Source organism: Prionailurus bengalensis, chromosome C1, assembly GCF_016509475.1.
Source record: "Prionailurus bengalensis isolate Pbe53 chromosome C1, Fcat_Pben_1.1_paternal_pri, whole genome shotgun sequence".
NCBI classification, from domain to species: Eukaryota; Metazoa; Chordata; class Mammalia; order Carnivora; family Felidae; genus Prionailurus; species Prionailurus bengalensis.
The window spans coordinates 204486555-204504729 of record NC_057345.1 but is presented as its reverse complement, the minus strand read 5'-3'; the positions used below and the strand labels follow the sequence as shown (position 1 = coordinate 204504729).

Genomic DNA, 18175 nt, shown 5'->3' with positions numbered 1-18175 from the left:
AGGTTTTGCTTAGCAAATGCTGACCCTTGACCTCTGACCTTCCTGTGGGGGAAACCTCTCTACTCTGACACCCCTTTCCCCCCAGCACACACTTTCCTCTTGATGGGCACTTCTGGGTCAGCACAGCTAAGAAGCCCGAGCACCTGGGAAGAGACCTGGGTGCACCGGGACCTCCCCACGTTGCCTGGCAGTCCTTGTCCGGCTCCGAGCACCCCTCCCCACCGGGCACCCCCGCCTCCCCATTACCTCCGACCTCCAGCACCGTGAGGACAGCCTCACAGGAGGCCTGGCCCCGCTCGTTCTGGGCCCTGCAGCTGTACACGCCGGCGTCCTGCGCCCTGCAGCTCCGCAGCCACAGGCAGCTGGGCTCAGGGGCCTGTGGGGGCAGGGGCTGCCCGTCCCGGAACCAGCTGAGGCTGGGCTGGGGCGTCCCGCTCACCGCCACCCGCAGCCGCACGTCGCTGCCTGCCAACACCGCCGCGTCCTTCAGGGGCCGCAGGAAGACCGGCGCCCCGGCCGCCGCCCCTCCGCCGGCCCCCACCTTGGCTCGCTTCGGGGGCACCCCGGGGCTGGGGGGTGCCCTCATGCCCGCGTCCCCGCCTCGCGTGCCCCGGGCTTTCTGCATGGCCTCTGCGAGCTGGGCTGGGGAGAACGCTGGAACCGGACGGCCACGGGGGGCACCCGGGGGATGGTGCCCTGGGAGACGAGTCCTGGGGGGCCGGCGCCCTGCCTTCCTGCCGCCCGCCCGCCTTCGGCCTGTGTTACCCAGAAGGTCACCAGGGCGGCCGGCCGGTTGCGCCTCGGGGGCTATTTTTAGGCCCCCCGGCTCGGGTTGCGAGGGAGCAGTGGAGGGAGGGGGCAGCAGAGGAGGGGACTTGGACTCCAGGCTGCCCCTTCCCTCTCTCCAGGAGCCCCTATCTCCAACACCAGCTTAAATGGGGGCCCTGATGACTGGTTCCAGGCCCCATCCCCCATGGTGCACCGCCCCCCGGCCCACTCAGGAGTCTGGAGTCCGATTACCTCTGGGCTCATCACATTGCCCTTCCTTCCACCCTCCCCTGGTGCTGCTGATTCCCAGCTGGGGGAGAGGGAGAGGAGGTCCTGGATGACATGTCTAAGAGGCAGATGGGGAAGCAGGCCGCAGCGGAGGTGAGTAGACAGCCAGGAAGAAGGACCAGTGGCCACCCCCAGCCTCCATGCCAGCCTGGTGAACAGTAAGCCCAGGAACAGGGAGTCAGTGGATTCAGGCTCCCAGCTGGTCCTGCCCTAACTTGCGGGCTGGTACTGAAGCTCTCTCAACCCCCAAGTCCTCATCTGTTAAAAATGGGTAGTTGAATAGGGGTTGCAACAGGCAGAGAAGGGTGGAAGGATGTTCCAGGCAGAGGGAACAGCATGACCTAAATCAGAGCAAGCTGAAAGTAGATGACATGTTCTAAGAGTCAGAGGAGTTTGGAGACATTGAACTGCAGTGGGGTGGGGTGAGTGGAGGTTTTGCTTGCAAGGTCTGTATCCTGATGGCAGTGGGGCGCTGCTACAGGGTGTTACACAGCAGGATAACATGGTCAGAGCTGTGTTTTAGAAGGATCCCTCTTGGCAGCCATGGTGCTCAGGGTGAGTCGGAGTTGATGGGAGAGCTGGAGGTCAGTTACAGCGTGGTTCTCAAAGTATGGCACCTGTTGAAAGTACAGACTCTCAGTCCCCACCCCCAGAGACCAAGGTGCATCGGGGGTGCTGGGAGGGTCCAGGAATCTGCACATTTAACAAGTGGCCCAGGTGACTCAGATGCATCTAAGGGTTGCACTTTGACAAACATCAAGATGGGACGTTACGGTCTTAAAAGTTCAAGTGAGACTTTTGCAACGGAACAGTTCATATGCTGACTGGTGGTAGCCACATGAATCTACATATGTGATAAAATTGCGTGCACACACACACACACTAATGAGTGCATGGAACACTGGTAAAATGTCAAGAAAGTGGGTGGCAATTTCCTGGTTGTGACATTGTACTGTAGTTATGCAACACGGAGCCATTGGGGATCGCCAAGTGAAGTATCTTTCTGTATTGTTTCTTAGAATCTCATGTGAATCTACAGTTATCTTGAAATAAAAAGTTAAACAAAAGTTCAGGTGACAGACCCAGGCCTGAACTTGAGCCTCGAGGAGTGAAGCCTGGGAGGGCAGAGAGGAGCCCGAGGAGGAGCCCTGAGTCATTCTGAGATGCAGAAAGTTACTCTCAATGTCACCTCACCCCCCACCCTCACTCGGGAAGACCAAAGTCAAAGTGTGCTTGTGCATGTGAATGCAGAGGGTACAGAAGAGACAATTTAAGCACTGAATTATGTCCACAGGGATTAAGAGCCTTGAGGAATGAAATTTCTTTGTTGTTTGCATGCATTAGAGCTTACTCTTTGTGCTGTTCAGTTCTTTGGGTTTTGACGAATGCACAGAATTGTGCATCCTCTACCTCAGGACCATACAGAACATCACCCTAAATATTTGCCTGAATATCCCTTTTGTGCTCAACCACATCCCCTCCGCCGATCCCTGGAAGCCATTGATAATGAAGTATTAAACATGAATGTAATTCTAAAAAGATAAAAGTGGGGGGGGCGGGGCGGGAGGCTTCACAAGCAGATGGAACATCAAGAACAAAGAACTAGAGGGACGCCTGGGTGGCTCAGTCGGTTAAGCGTCCCACTTCAGCTCAGGTCATGATCTCACGGTTCATAGTTCGAGCCCTGCGTCAGGCTCTGTGCTGCCAGCTCAGAGCCTGGAGCCTCCCTCTCTCTCTCTGCCGCTCCCCATCTTGAGTGCTCTCTCCCTCTCTCTCTCTCAAAAATAAACATTAAAAAAACAAAAGAGGGGCGCCTGGGTGGCGCAGTCGGTTAAGTGTCCGACTTCAGCCAGGTCACGATCTCACGGTCCATGAGTTCGAGCCCCGCGTCAGGCTCTGGGCTGATGGCTCAGAGCCTGGAGCCTGTTTCTGATTCTGTCTCCCTCTCTCTCTGCCCCTCCCCCGTTCATGCTCTGTCTCTCTCTGTCCCAAAAATAAATAAATGTTGAAAAAAAAAAAAAACCCAGTAAATCCAAAGCCACCTAGCACTAGACCTCAACAACTCGCTCAGAATGCATGCAGTTAGGTGGTCTGTAAATGTTGACTGGGTGGTTGGTTGGTTGGTCAGTTGGTTGAATAAATGAACTGTGTGGTCTTGAGTAAGTCACTTAATGTCATAGAGGTTTAGTTTCTTCATCTATAAAATGGGGTAGCCCAACTCAGGATTTATTCGTTCATTCAACAAACATTCTTGAGTTCCTATTCTGTGCTTGGCACTGTCCTAGGCAGTAGGGATATAGCAGTGGACAAAAAAGACAAGGATTCCTGCCCTGCGGGGGAAATGGAGCAGGGCAAGGGAGATGGGAGCGTGGTGGGGCTTGAACTTTCGAATAGGGTGGTTGGAGGCTCACTGGGAATAATTGAGCCAATCTTAAAGGAGTGAGGAAACAAAAGGTGTGGATATCTGAATAGGACTGCTTCTGGCAGAGGGGGGAGCGTGCCTGGTAGGCTCCAAGCAGAGCCAGGGGCCAGTGGGGCTGGAGGGAGTGGTAGGGAGGGTAGAGGGACATGAGGTCAGTTGGGTAGCAGGGGCCAGACAGCAAGCACCTCGTAGGCCATGGCACTTTTATTCTTAGCGAAAACGGGAAGTCATCTCGGAGGATTTTGAGCTGAGGAATTACATGATCTGACTTAGGTTGTTGTGATGGCTTTAAATTATTATATTAAATATTAAAATGAATATTAACTATTTAACAGGGCCTGGCGCAGGGCCTGGAACATGGCTTGTGTATCTCCTGGCAGAAGGTCCATAAGGGGGGGCATTCATTGATGTGTGCTCAGGGGTGTGTGGGCCCCGTAGGGAGGGCACAGGCCCGTGTGAGTCACTGGTGCCCTCTCCTGGAGGAGCCCGTACTAGCCGTGCCGGTCAGAGGCCAGCAGGTTCTGGCCAGGCCCACCACCCGGAGCAGCTGGCTACAAGGCACTCATCTGTCCCTCAGAATGGGCCCCATAGTGCTCTGCGGCCTGGCGCCGGGCTGGGTGTGTGCTGCCAGTCTGCCTTGCCTTGCGATCACAAGCCTATGGTGTCATGGAAAGAGATCTGGACTCCGGAGGCCAAGGAGCCTGGAGCCTGGTCCTCCTGTGCCGTGGAGATGCTGTGTGACCTTGCCAGTTCACCCCACCTCTCTGGGCCGTGGGGAGTTTCCTCTGGAACGTAAGGATGCACCATGTGCCTGGCACACAGCAAAAGGTCAATAAATGTTGGTTGGATCAGTGAATGAAGTGGGGGCCATCAGCCTTCCCAGTAAATATTTAATTTAGAGAAATGTAAATAAAAGTGCTCGGTGGGTATTCATTCAACAAGTACTTAAATATTTAATGAACACCTTCTATGGAGCAAGCAAGCACTCTCCCAGGCACCAGGGGAACAGTGGTGAGGAAAATGATGAACCGCCCCCCCACCTTGGTTAGCTGACATTCAGGTGCTGGACCGGAGGCCATTGATGTATTTGCATAAGTGTCCTGGGCCACCAGGTGAGAGGAGGGAGATGGAGGCGTAATTGGGTAGAAGGTGCTGTCTCAGGGGCAGGGGGAGGAGGAGGGTAGTCAGAATGGACAGAGAGGGCAGGACAGTGTCCGCTGAGCCCTCAGTTCCTGGCCCAGGAACATATTTGTCTTTATAGTCCTTCCTACCTCACCCCTCAGGTGGCGTCTGAGTTGGTCTAGAACAGGTCCCCTGGGTCTAATGTGAAGCTAGTCAGCCCTCCATGGGCTCTCTTATTTCATGATGTTCAGAGTCTTACAGGAGAAGATACCAGAGTGCCCCAAGGAAAAGGGAGATTTTTTGCCATAGAGGTGATGGGGTGCATATATATGACCACATGGAACCCAGATCTTTTTTGGGGGGGCTTGTTTTGTCCATTCTTTGGGAGCACCACATCCATGTCCCCTGCCCTAGAGTCCCTGTATCACTGTCCAACTCCCAAAGAGATAGGCAAAGCAGAGGACTTAGAACCAGAGGATTTCTATTTAGGTTTTTTGCTGTTTTTAAAGATTTTATTTTCAAGTAATCTCTGCACCCAACGTGAGACTCGAACTCACAACCCCAAGATCAAGAGTCAGACGATCTACCGACTGAGCCAGGCAGGCGCCCTGAACCAGAGGACTTCTAGGCCCAGGAAGGCTCTGCTCAGAGAATGCTTCCCCGCTGGGGACACAGGGTGGGTCTGGACTTCTCTCTTCTCTGAGGACAAGTGGGTAGTAGTTACCGGAGACAGAAGTGTGCCAAGGAGGAGGACTTTCTGACTTGCAGAGCTATCCCAGCTAGAAGGGGTCACCATGCAGGTAGTATGTTCTCTGACACCAGAGATATTCAAGCAGAGCTTGACGACCGCTCATCAAGGTGCTGGGGCGAGGCTGGGGAGGGGACTCCTGTATTGTGGGGGTCACTGCCTCAGGGACTTGGGGTCTGACTATAAGAGTCGAAGATGCCTAGACTCTCTCCACTTTAGTGACTAGTCTACACCTACCCTTTTTTTGGAGGGTAGGGATGCCTCTAAGACCTCCCCTGACCTACGTGTCCCTTTAGCCTTTGTGGGGTAGATGAGTGAACATACTCACTTAGGGGAAAGAAGAAATTGCTGAGAGGCTCCTGAAATCACTCACAGATACACACAACTACCTCTTATCCACCTGAGCCTAGCCTCACCCAAGCATGTCTCTCACAGAGAAACTAATTCAGACTCCAGGGCCCCCACCAGGCTCAGGAATGAGAAGCCCCTCACCCATCCCTCCTCCTGTATCCCAGGATGGGGACACTGTAAACGCTACTCCTGACTTCATTTGGAATTTCACTACGGGTTGATTGGGGTAGTTCTGGGGTCCGCAGGGTTCATCCCACTAGATCAGTGGGGGGAAAGAAATGACCATGAGTCACCAGTGACAGAGGGTGGGGACCTGGGTGTGCCCACGGTGCTCCCAGGGCAAAGACAGAGAATGGAGCCTTCTTATAGGGAGGGGCTACACAACCCAGAGGGAAGGGGCAACTCATGAGGGAGGGTGGCATCCAAGGAGAAGAAGAATGATAGAGACACCAGAAAGGCTCTGGAAGTTTCTGGAAAAAGCCAGTTAGGAGAGTCAGCCTAGAGACCTTAAGACTAAAACCCTATTAGGTTTTTTTTTTTTTTTTTTCCCTTACAGACTGTGCCTGAGTTTACCACATTTGTGATCTCTATCCTCTTCTCCTCTCTTATAAAGAGTAATCTCTTAAATCTGTGAGGACTAACTTGAAGGTTGAGGCCTATACGGATCCATCAGGCTTCCTAAATCTTAGGTCCATCTGGAATTTTTTGGAAGGAATAAAAAGAGACAGGCTTCACTCCTGCCCCAATGGCTGCCCAATGACCCCTAAGCCTATATATTCTCCCACAGAAACCTTTAACACATCTGTGTTAATATTTTATTCTAGGACTTCCTAATGCTTTTTCATATGTCCTACACTCCCCTCTCCTATGCTTACCAAATTGTCCCCAAATTTCCCTTTGGTATTTTCACTGAGATTGCATTGCATTGAAATTATAAATTAATGTAGGATGAATTGACATCTTTAGAATGTTGAGACTTCTTCTCCAAGTACAAGATAAAGCTTTCCATTTTTCTTAACATTGTTTTTGTTCCTGAATCAGCCCTTGTTCATCGAAGGTGCTCAGGCAGGTTTAATGGGAGGAGGCTGTGAACTTCTTTGGGGAAGGGAATAGGGGAGTTCTACTTCAGGGCTGGTCTGTGTCCTTCAGGAAGAGCAGCAGGTGGTGTCCCTGGGGCCCTGATCATCTCGAAGTGGGGTAGGGGGCCCAAAGGCAGCAGCTCAGGAATTGGGGCCTAACAGGAGGTATTCAAGGGTCCCTTTAAAAAGTCTCCTGCCCAACCCCCCTCCACCACTCACTACATGCACACAGCAAGGCTGGGAAGTTCTGGGAACAGTAGGGGTGACAGGCCCTGGGGGACAGTCTGACTGGGCAGGAGGGCAGCGCACAATCCATCTCAAGGGGCGTGCGACAGGGCCCTGGGGGCCCCCAGAGGCAACCAGGCAGTCAACACAGCCAGGACATGCTAGGCTTGTGCTTCCTTTTTATTGTTTCTGTCCAGAGCCCCTGCTGCAGGGGAGGGGCAGGTATGGAGGGGGGCACCCCTCCCCCTGCCTGAGACCGCTCTCTGCCTCTCTCCTCTCCTCTCCTCTCCAGCATCTCGCCCACCCTCTCTCTTTCTGAATCTCCTGCTCCCACATCTGGCACCTTCGGGGGTTCCCTCTTGCAGCCCCTGCTTTCTAAGCCCACTGTGGGAAAGGAAGGGGCCATGGGGTCAGTTTCAAGCCCCTATTCCCACAGGGGCTAGTCTCCCAGTCACCTGCCCGGCTTGTTGGGGAGGCTGCCCTTTCTCTCTGACCCAGGCTAGGGAGTAGGGAGTAGGCATGTCCATAGGTTCCATCCTGATCACATGGGGTCTCAACACCCTGCTCTGGAGCCCTCTCCAAAGCCAGAGGCTAGAGCCTGAGGTCACAGAGGTAGGAGGGGCAGGGGCACTGCTCTGCCTTGGCTCCATCCTGGCCCTGCCCAGCACACCCTGAGGGCAGCCAGGAGCCAGGCTCACTCATCTCCAACATCCAGGACTCACACAGCTGGGGCTGCCTGTGCCTGGGCAGGGGTGAGCCATGTCCCCTGTAGGGGCCATGAGCAGTGGTCGGTGAGCAGTGGTCAGAGGCTGTGAGGGGAGCACTGTGGCTGGGTGTGGTGACCTGGGATGGAAGGAGGCTGGCTTCAGGAGGCAGTGAGGACAGGGGCGAGGATGGTCTCTGATGGCAGAGGGGTCTCTGGCTTTAGAGCACCTCATGTTGCTGCTGTGTGGCCTCACTGACGACCTGGGGAAGAAGAGAAGCCCAGTGCAAACCAGTGCTGGCAGGAGAATGGAGCCCCAGTCCTGGGTTGCCCCCCAACTCCAGTGCAGCAGGACCCCCTCTCCTTCCAGGTAGAGGCTTGAACCAGCACAGTTGGTGGAAGGCACCTGGCTGACAACCTCCCAGACATACCCCATAGCCCCCCCTCCATGGGTAAGGGGACCAGGCAGATGGCTCACCTCCCCATCCCGGGTCTCGATGGTCTTGATCATCACTGTCTTCTTGGTATGGACCTCAGAACCCCTTTGCTCAGGGCTTGTTTCTGTAATAGATCCAACCACATAATCAGCCTGACCAAGTCCAGGCCTGGGCCACTCCAGGGACTAGAAGTTCATCCCTGGTTCCATGGGATGGAGCCCAGAAGTCTCCTCCCCCTTCAAGATGGGCCTGTTACTTCTTCAGCAAGACTTCATAACCTGTCCTTGAGCCCAGCATCCAGCAGCGGGCTCTGCAGACACTGGGGCCAATCCCATGGCCGGGAAGGGCTCAGAAGCCAACAGATGTGCTCCAGCCATGGGCTGATTTAGAAGGGTGGGGGGCCCCTGAGGCCCCAGACCACCCAACATTCCCATTCTTCACACACCTCTTTGCTCCCTCTCTACCACTGGGTTCCAACACAGCCCTGCATGAATTTGTACCCGGAAAGAACCCCAACCCCAGCGTCAAGACACTCTTTTGGAGGACCTCATGGCACCCAGCCCCCTTTCAGACTCCAGATGAGTAAACTGTGTCTTAATGAAAGAGACAGACAGAGAAGTCAGCTACTGATTCATCGTGCTGGTGGCCAGTCACTTGCCCCTCTACGCCCCAGTGTCTTCACTGTGAAACAGTAACAATGATACTTGCACTGTCATGGCCACAGAACCATTGGTTTGAAAAAGCATTAAGTAGTTTCAGTTGCAAGGCTTACGCTCGGGTGTCTGCATAAACTACCAACTGAAAAAAGAGGTTCTGAGTTTTACAGGGCAGGTCAAATTTAGGTCCTGAGTATTCTGAGTTTGGTGTTCATGAATCTCCTTAGCGAGCAACCAGCCTGTGATGAACGTTGTAACTCGGTGGGGCACGGCATGTATTTTTCCCGATGGAAATGAACGTCGAAGATATAAAAGGTTTGATCTAGGAAAGGCGATCCTGCCAAGGACTCCGACTTGCTTTCCTAATGTATCATTGAAGCGCATTTTTCTGCTCTCTGGGGCTGGAAAGCCACTCGATCTGCATATTACTAATGTCAGAATGGCAGAATGCCCTAGGAGCTCGTTCTTTTAATTGTTTGGCTTTGCTAAGGTTTGGCTCCATTTTTTGTAAACATGCATCCAACATCTTGCTCCAGCAAACTGGAGGTGTTCAACAAGGAGCCGGGGGTGGGAGTGGGAGTGGTAGGGGATGCTTGGCAATTTGCCAAACAGACACTGGCTGGGGGGTGCCTTGTAGCCCAGGGTGTATGGTTCTAGATGCTTCTGCTGCCAGACCCCCAAGGACACCCCTGGTACCTTCAGAGTTTGGGTATATTGGGAACATCTTGCTGTCAGACGGTGCCTCTCCCTAACTTCCCCCGCCCACCTGCAGCAGCCCCCTTTCTCTTTCCCAGACCCCAGCCCTGTCCCCACGGCTCCATCTTCCCTTCCTGGCTGGCCTCGGGCAGTGCCCATGCCGGGCGCCTGCCCCTGCCACCCAGCATCCACTGACCAACAGGCACTCACCTCGGAAGTTGAGAGCAGAGAAGGTCTGGATGGGGATGTTGATCCTGAAAGGGGAGAGACCAAGCCCCCAAAGGGTTAGGGCCCTCCATCTCTCCCTGTGACACCCCCCCACCAAAGCTTGCCCAGGCCCCCTCTAAAGACCATTGTCAGCTGTCCCTGTCTCATTGACCTTAACACTCCCACCTTCATGCTACTAAGGGCATGGGGTCAAAGGTCAACTGCAGCTATCCCAGGAACTGTTCCTTCTGGAAGGATCACTCATTCCATCCCTGACTTGCTGGCCTCACATCAGTACTCCCAACCCCACTGCCCTTTCCAGTTCACCAGGATTTCCTTCTTCAGGCACTGCAGGGTTATCGATAGCAGCTGTGGGCAACATCCATCATGTATGCCCACCCTCCAGCCAGGCTGGGAACCTCCAGCCCACCCACGGGAGGGCAAGTGCCAGCGTAAATGCCATCCCCATTTATGCCTAGTGCTGGGAGAATGCAACATTTGAGAATGCAACTTGAGCCACCTTAAAAGGTCATTATAGGTACATGTAATTCTATGAAATCTGAAATCTCTCTATGTGCAGTCTATCTAAACATGTCTGCTGATTTTTTAAAACCTTAGATATCATATCATTCTCATGGGTATCAATAGGCATCATTTTTTTTTTTTTTTTTGAGCAATTGACCTGTTTTAAATTGAGGTTAGGTTTACATGCAGGGAAATGCACAGTTGCTTAGTATACAAGTCAGCAAGTTTTGATCAATGTCTACATCCATGTAACTACCAGTCTAAATCAACATATACAGCATTTCTAGGGCGCCTGGGTGGCTCAGTCGGTTAAGCACCCAACTCGTCATTTCAGCTCAGGTCACGATCTCATGGTTCATGAGATCGAGCTCTGTGAGCCAACTCGGGATTCTCTCTCTCCTGCCCTCTCTGCCCCTCTCCCACGTATGCCCTCTCTCCCCCCCCTTTCTCTCAAAAATGAATAAATAAACAAACATTAAAAAAAGATGTATGGCATTTCCATCACCCCAGAAATTTCCCTCACATTGCCTTCTAGTCGCATGTCATTTTCGGTATCTAGAGGTTAAGTTGCTCTGAGCATGTCATGCTGTCTTATCCTCCGAGCATGTGTATGTGTGTGTGTACGTGTGTGTGTGTGTGTGTGTGCACTTGTACACCCTCAGTGCACGAGTCTTGCACTCTTCTTCTTAGCCTGTGTCCAAGGCTCTCTGCTTGTCTCTATTGGCCCCTCCTTTACCTTCCTCATCATCCCCTACTCTGCTTTCAACTCCCCCTTGACTGGCAGTAATATTTTATTACTCGTTGCTGAACATGGTTTTATGCTGCTGGTTCTTAATTCTGAAGGTGGATGAGGGAATACTTATGTTTCTCTTTTTATAAAAGCTATTAATTAAATCACCTTTACCCAGGTGGCCTTAGTTAATTCTCCACAATTAGTGGTGTGGTGGCCTCGTGTACAAAATTATTTCCAGATCTTGCTAAGGTGATCCTGAGCCCCCCTCCCAGGGCAGGAATGGGCGCCTCAGCACTCCCCAGAACCCCACCACCAACCCCGGCCTCGCCCCTCACCGGCTTTCCTCGCCCTCCAGCAGCTTCCGGTAGGTGGCGATCTCCACATCTAGGGCCATCTTGACATTGAGCAGGTCCTGGTACTCGCGCAGGTGGCGGGCCATCTCATCCTTGAGGTGTCTGATCTCTTCTTCCAGACGTGCAATGTTGTCCTGGTAGCCACTGGCCTCACTAGCAAAGCGGTCTTCCAGCTCCCGCATCTGCCTCATTAGGGAATCGTTCTGCAGGAGAGGGACACCCAGGTCAAGAACAGGCATGGAGGGGTGGGCACTAGTGACCCGGGATGGGGAGAGACACAGCCTCAGAGCTAGGAGGCAACCTCAGATGGTCAGGTCCAGGAGTTGGAAAACCCTTCTGAGCTAGGGGACCCTGAACTCAAGTGAAGTCTTATGTAGAAACCCAGAGAACAGAAGTGATAAAAGGAAGCATCAATGTTCACCCTCTCCACCCCCACCTAGGAGCCCCATAATTCCTGAGAGTCCAGCTGAGAATCCACCCATCTGTTTTCATCCCTGTGGTAGATATAAAGAGACAGAGGCCCAGAAAGGGTATGTGATGGGAACCAAGGTCACAGAGGGAGAGTGTGAGCTGTAGGCCTGAAGGATCGGGCTGGGCAAGGTGGGCAGGGACTCACAGTGCCCTTGAGGGCATCAATTTCACAGGTGTAGGACTGGATCTGGTGTCGGTACTCCATCATCTCCTGCTTGGCCTGGCGCAGCGCATCGTTATTCTTGTTGGCTGCCTGGGTCAGGTCGGACACCTAAGGGTAGGGCGGGGCATGAGAAAAGGAGAATGCAGGTAGGGATGGCAAGGGACAAGGGAGCGTGGAGACCTGGCTCACCCTCCTCCCCATGGACAGAGCAGAGGAAGCATCTCTAAACAGGGATGGAGGGGGACAGAGGAGCCAGGGCGCCTGGGCCAGGTTACCCACCTTTGACTTGTACCATTCCTCAGCTTCTGAGATGTTCTTAGCTGCAATGGTCTCATACTGAGCCCGGATGTCCCTGAGGGCAGCAGTGAGGTCTGGCTTGGACATGTCCATCTCTACTTGTACTTGTTGTTCCTGAAGTTGGGCCTGTAGCTCTCGGATCTCCTGCAGGGTGCAGCTGGGTTTCAGTGCTTTACCAAGACCCACCCACACAGCACCCTCACAGCCCCGTTCCCAGAGGCTTGCACTGCCCCCCATCCCTTCCAGCTTCCCTCACTGGGGTCTAAAGACCCTGAAGATGAAGGCTGAGGGCATACCTCCTCATGCACTTTCTTAAGGAACGCAATTTCCTCGTTGAGAGATTCAATCCTGCGCTCCAGGTCAATTCGAGCTAGAGTAGCGGCATCCACGTCCTGGGAGTGATCAAGCAAGAGGGACAGGGTCACTGATAACCCAGGCAGGGCAGAGGGAGACCAGGGGTCACATGGGGTGAGAAGGGTAAGGCTCTACTGGGGGACCAAAGAGGGCTCACCGCTCGGAAGGCAGCCAAATTGTTCTCTGCTTCTTCTTTCAACTGAATCTCCTCTTGCAGCCTGGCCAGAACAGACAGACAGAAAGTGACAGTTGGTGGGCATAAAACTGGCCGTGGAGATGCCTGGGTGGGGGCTGCCCAGGGAGTGGGGCTCCCACAGTGTCAGGAGGCCTGGCTAGAGGGTAGAGACAAGAGGCCCCGCCCACCCAGGGAGGGGACAGGAAGTGGTCCAACTTCTTCCCCAGAGCCACACCCCGGAAGTCTATGTCCCCACCAGATTGTGACCTCCCTGGGATTAGAAACTGTGTCTATTTTATCCACTGCTATGTTCCTGGTTCCCAGCCCCAGCCTGGCCCATGTAGGCACTCAATTATTGTCTGTGTCCCAGTGGCAGGACAGTGATTCTGCTCACTTAAGCTGTCAGAAGCAGGACCTACTAACACTTGCTCTGTTCTTGTTCCCTTTTCAGATGGGAAGCCTGATGAAGCCCACCACCAAGTCCTCCAGGTTTTCTGGGGGCTGCAGCTAGCTCCTCCCCTTTTCCTCTAGCTTATCCATTCCCTCTGTGAAATGGCACAGCCTCAGCTAGGGACAAGGACCAAGATCTGCTGTCTACCCACTTCCCCTGGGCCCCCTTACAGATGAGCCGAGAGCTACCACTTGGATTCCCCAGCCCCTGCCTGTCCCAGCCGGCCCCATCCTCCTTGTCTCCTATCAACCTCTCCTCTCCCTCTGACTGAACCCCGACCTCCTCCCTCCACTCCTCTGCCTGTCCCCCGTCAACACCACCCCAGCATCTTAAGATGCTCTTAAGGAGGCTGTCCACAGGGCCCAGGTCTCCCATTTGCACCCCCAGGAGGTCCCCAAGAAAACTCCTCCTTTGCAGAGTGGGAGCACGAGGGAGAGACCTGCGGTCCATCTCTCCTCGGAGGACGCCAGGACGCCGTAGATGGCTCTCTCCCCAGAGTGGGGAGGAGAGGAGTCCCTGGCGCCCTGGGGGCAGGCAGGTGCTGACGGCTGCGCCCCAGCCCCCAGGCCTCGCCTCCCGCGCCCAGCCCATGGAGAAGGGGTTCGGGGAGCGCCGGGACCTCACTTGGCCTTGAGCCGCTGCAGGTCGTCCAGCAAATTGTCGCGCTCGACGTCGACGCGGGCGCGCTGGTTGGTGAGCACCTCCACCTGGCGCCGCAGCTCCCGCAGCTCCTCCTCGTAGATCTCGGCCACCCGGGTCGGCTCGCGGCCCTTGAGCCGGTTCACCTCGGCGGCGAGCGCCGCGTTCTGCTGCTCCAGGAAGCGCACCTTCTCGATGTAGTTGGCGAAGCGGTCGTTGAGTTCCTGCAGCTCCACCTTCTCGTTGGTGCGCGTGGTCAGGAACTCCTGGTTCACGGCGTCGGCCAGCGAGAAGTCCAGCAGCTCGCCCGCGCCGTAGGAGGAGGAGGAGGGCACGCGGGCCGTCCCCAGCCGGCTGGCCCGCAGCGACCCCAGGCCCCCGGCCCCGCCCGACGTGCGCGACACCTGGTACACGCGGGACGTCACCGAGCTCGAGGAGCCCTTGGTGCCGAAGCTCCCGCGCGGGAACACCGGAGAGCTCAGCGGGGAGCCGAGCGGGAAGCCCGAGGCCCCACCGAACCTGCGGTGGTAGGAGGACGTGAGCTGGCTGGACGAGTAGGCCTGGCTCATGGTGACGGCGCGGGCGAGGCTGGGCGGCACGGAGGAGGCGGCGGGCGGCGGCCGGCCGGAGAGTGGATGCGTCGAGGGGAGATAGGGCCCCTTAGCCGTCCGCACTATTTGTATCCCTCCTGACATCAGCCCCCGCCGCCCCTCCCCTGACAGCTGCAGGATCCCGCTGTCCTGCCAGGAAGGGCGGCCGCTGGCGTGGGGGCGGGGAGGCCGGCTCCCCCGCAGGAGGCCTGCGCCCCTCGGCTGGTGGGAAGGGGCCCGTAAGAGGTGTGGGACAGGCTGGAGGACCTAGGAGGGCAGAAGATGGGCAGGCCTGCCAACCCTTTCACCGGGGGCAGCAAGCATGTCCAGAACCCCTTGACAGGCCTCTTTCAGCCCTTGGGTGCCTGGGGAGGGGGACGGGAGTCAGGGGAGAGAGTAGGAGAGAGGGTTCCACTTGGTTTGAGGGTGTCCCTTTTGCTCTAAGGAGAGACTTTGAGTCATTTCCTGAAGGGACAAGACCTATTCCCAAGAAAGGCTCAAAATCACATCCCCCCTCCCCCCCTAAGATTTTCTAGAAGGGACGGAGTTTCGGCAGGGCTCAGGCAACACAGCCCACCAGCCGGGCATAGAGGAAGAGGGTCTCTAGGCAGGCAGGGTGGGAGAGGATCCTGGGGGGCAGAGAACAGTCCTGGCCAGATCCCGCCTGCTCCTGAATCTACCCTGGTACCAGGGTTCTAGCCCTGAGCCTCAGTTTCCCTCTGGGCTAGTCTAGACCCTTCCCCCACCCCTCCTCGGGGTAGGGCGGAGCCTCAAGTTTATAAACAACAGGGTGATTTCCAGAAAGAGTCTAGTGCCCTCTCAGTTTCCAGTTGCTCTGTATTCTCACCCCCACACACCAACTTCACCTGGCTTCTGCCCCCTTGTGCCCACCCCCACCCATACTCTGATTCATCCCCCTACTCACATCACCCACACCCACATACACCAGGGGTTTGTATTTTGTCAGGAGCCACATGTCAACCCAGCCATCTCTCTGGCAGCAACAGCTGCCAGCCCTGACATACCAGAGCTGGTATTTATAGAGGAGAATGCATCAATCCGGGAAGCAAGTGCACGGGAGAGGCGCTCTGGGGGATGGGGGCCCGTACCTGAGGAGGCATGGGTGTCAGATGGCGGAGGAAGGTTTGGGGAGAGAAGCCCCAGTCACTTCCCACCCCCATAAGGCTCCAAGCCCCCAGCAAGAATGGAGTCCCACAGAGGACCTGTCCAGTCCTTCATAGCTCCCCGTCCGCAGTGTACAAGGTACTGGCTGACCCCTGAGGACTTCTCCAGGAGCACTGGCTGTCTCCCTACATCTCCACCTGGCACTTTCCAGGCCTCTCTTAGATCTGACCCTCTCAGAATGCAAACTTTGGAATTAGGGTGCTGGTCCTGGCTTAGCTCTGCCGTCACCAGGGGGCCAAATTACTAGCAGGCAAGTCCTTCTTTGTGTCTCCACTATAAAGTGGAAATAGTCACACAAGTCAAATAAAGTGGAAATGGTCAGCCTTGCCATATCTACCCCACAGGGGTTTGAAGAGGCTTGGGTAACAGCATGCAAATAATACCTTACACATACTAAGCACCCGCTGTGCTGAGCACTCCCCACCCATGACCCCCAATCCTCCAACAATCCTATAAAGTAGGAACTAGTATCATTCCCAGGGATACTGCAGGGAGCTGAGGCAGTCTAACTCCAGAGCTGTGCTTTGCCCCCAGAATGGATGTGAATGTGCCAGGTGAACTGTAAAGGGCTTTGTTACTGCTGTCTTTTCAAAGTCTTTCCACACCAAGTATCTAATTTTTATCCAGGAGACAGGCCTATGAGGTGGGTGGGGAGTTCCAGATATTCTTATCCAGGCCTGGAGTCAGTGCAAGCTGTTGAGTTCTGGTTATTTTTGTGTCTTGTCTCCCAAACTAGATTGTAGGCTCCTGGAGAATTTTAGAGACCATGTGGATCCTTAGCATATCCTAGGCAACAACCGTCCTTGTTGTAATTCAAGCTAGCCTGCAAGCTTTCTTTCTCATTCTCTTATTTTGGTAACAAATGCTACACACTTACACACACACACACACACACACACACACACACACACTGCACATGATGGGTGGACAGGTGACTCAGTTCCCAGCCGGTATTATAAACTGTATCTCTCTGACTGCAATGATTGGCTCAACGGGTGACCTGGACCTGAGAAGGGCCAATCAGAGACCTTCCCTGGAATTTATAGCTGGAACATTGATTACTAAACTGGAGGCTGTGGCAACCATGTTTTTTGCCCATTGGGGTCTTTCTGCACTAGGAGGAAAGGGAGGTCAACATTCAAGGAGAAGCAGAGACACCTCAAGAGGAGAGTGCCAGGCAAAAAGTCCTAAATTCCAACCCCTGGGGCCCTGGTTCTGCAGCTCTTCCCTTAATGTTGTGAGCTCCCCCAGTGTCCTTCCTGACTTTGGGGCCAATAAACTTTTCCTTTTTTTTTTTTCACTTAAGGCACTTGGTGCCGGCTCCTCTCACTTGTAGCCAAACATTCCTGACTAATCTATTGTAGGAGACTGTGCACCCATTTCCTAGGGAGGACAGAACATTTTTGGGAGTCCTCTCTGTGAACAGTCTCCAGACCACATAAGGAAATTGCCCTTCAGACCAGCCCGAGATCTCAGTTCCTTGGTGAAATGAAGTAGAAAACAAACAAATAAATTATGTCACCTATTCTCTATTCAAAATCAACATCTACCAGACTTGGCTCTGAACCACTTGGGGCTGTTTCCAAACTTCAGTTCCAACCCCAAGAATTTGCTACCATGGAGGGCAGCAAAACAACACTCCAAGTCTTGGACAGCAGGTGAAAGAGGAGTGCTCCAAAACACGTTCTGAACTGGGCAGCACCTCAGGAGTAAGAGTTTAGCCTCCTCAGGGAACTATTTAGACTGGGACACACTAAAAAGAATACTAATTTATCTGGATGGGTAATCTACTTGGCACAAAATTCAAGAGGTCCCATTCTGTGGGTTGGTTGCCTTTTCACTCGGTTGATCATACCCTTTGATGCACAAAAGGTTTTCATATTGATGAAATCCAATTTATCTATTTTTTTCTTTTATTCCCTGTGCTTTTGGTGTCATAGTTAAGAAATCACTGCCAGATTCGATGTCATGAATTCTACCGCTCATGTTTTCTTCTAAGAGTTTTACAGTTTTATGTCCTTGATGCATTTTGAGCTCATGTTTGTGTGTGGTGTGAGGTAAGGGTCCAACTATGTTCTTCTACATGTGAAAATCCAGCTTTCCCAGCACCATTTGTTGAAGACTGTCTTTTCTCCAACGAATGGTCTTGGCACCCTTGCTAAAAACCATTTCAACCTATGTGTGAGGATTTATTTCTGGGCTCTCTGTTCTACTCCATTGGCCGATCTCTCTGTCCTTTGACAATACCACACTGCTTTGATTACCGTAGCTTTGTGATAGTTTTGAAATCAGGAGGAGCACCTGGGTGGCTCAGTCGGTTAAACTTCCGACTTCGCCTCAGATCTTGATCTCACAGTTTGTGAGTTTGAGCCCTGCTTCAGGCTCTGTGCAGACAGCTCAGAGCCTGGAGCCTGCTTCCGATTCTGTGTCTCCCTCTCTCTCTGCTTCTCCCCTGCTCATGTCCTCTCTCTCTCTCTCTCTCTCTCTCTCTCTCTCAAAAATAAATAAGCATTAAAAATTTTTGTAATTAAAAAAAA

At 53.9% G+C, this 18175-nt stretch overlaps 2 protein-coding genes across 8 annotated transcripts in view; both read right to left on the bottom strand.

Moving 5' to 3' along the window:
* The window catches only part of SPEG (striated muscle enriched protein kinase), a 56568-nt gene extending 55701 nt beyond the window's left edge, over positions 1–867 (bottom strand). For 2 of the 7 annotated variants that reach the window (XM_043577915.1, XM_043577920.1), the window contains exon 1: positions 247–862. In XM_043577915.1, coding sequence (XP_043433850.1) covers positions 247–625 — 379 coding nt within the window. In that variant the 5' untranslated portion in view covers positions 626–862. Of the gene's footprint in view, positions 1–246 lie in introns of all 7 variants that reach the window. The other 5 variants (XM_043577918.1, XM_043577919.1, XM_043577924.1 and 2 more) reach the window with 5 other exon arrangements.
* Positions 868–6247: 5380 nt separating this feature from the next.
* On the bottom strand, positions 6248–14531 carry DES (desmin). Its single transcript, XM_043577909.1, has 9 exons — positions 13849–14531; positions 12756–12816; positions 12541–12636; positions 12227–12388; positions 11930–12055; positions 11296–11516; positions 9706–9749; positions 8185–8267; positions 6248–7969 (listed from the first exon to the last, which is right to left on the bottom strand). The coding sequence occupies exons 1-9, from the start codon at positions 14430–14432 to the stop codon at positions 7928–7930; spliced, it is 1419 nt and encodes a 472-aa protein (XP_043433844.1). The 5' UTR covers positions 14433–14531; the 3' UTR covers positions 6248–7927.
* Between the last annotated feature and the right edge of the window lie 3644 nt (positions 14532–18175).

Coding starts and splice junctions, on each gene's coding strand:
- DES (XM_043577909.1), bottom strand. CDS start 14,432: ATGAGCCAGGCCTACTCGTCCAGCCAGCTCACGTCCTCCTACCACCGC. Junction 12,637..12,755: donor ATTTGGCTGCCTTCCGAGCG/GTGAGCCCTCTT, acceptor GATCACTCCCAG/GACGTGGATGCCGCTACTCT. Junction 7,970..8,184: donor TCGAGACCCGGGATGGGGAG/GTGAGCCATCTG, acceptor CTTCTTCCCCAG/GTCGTCAGTGAGGCCACACA.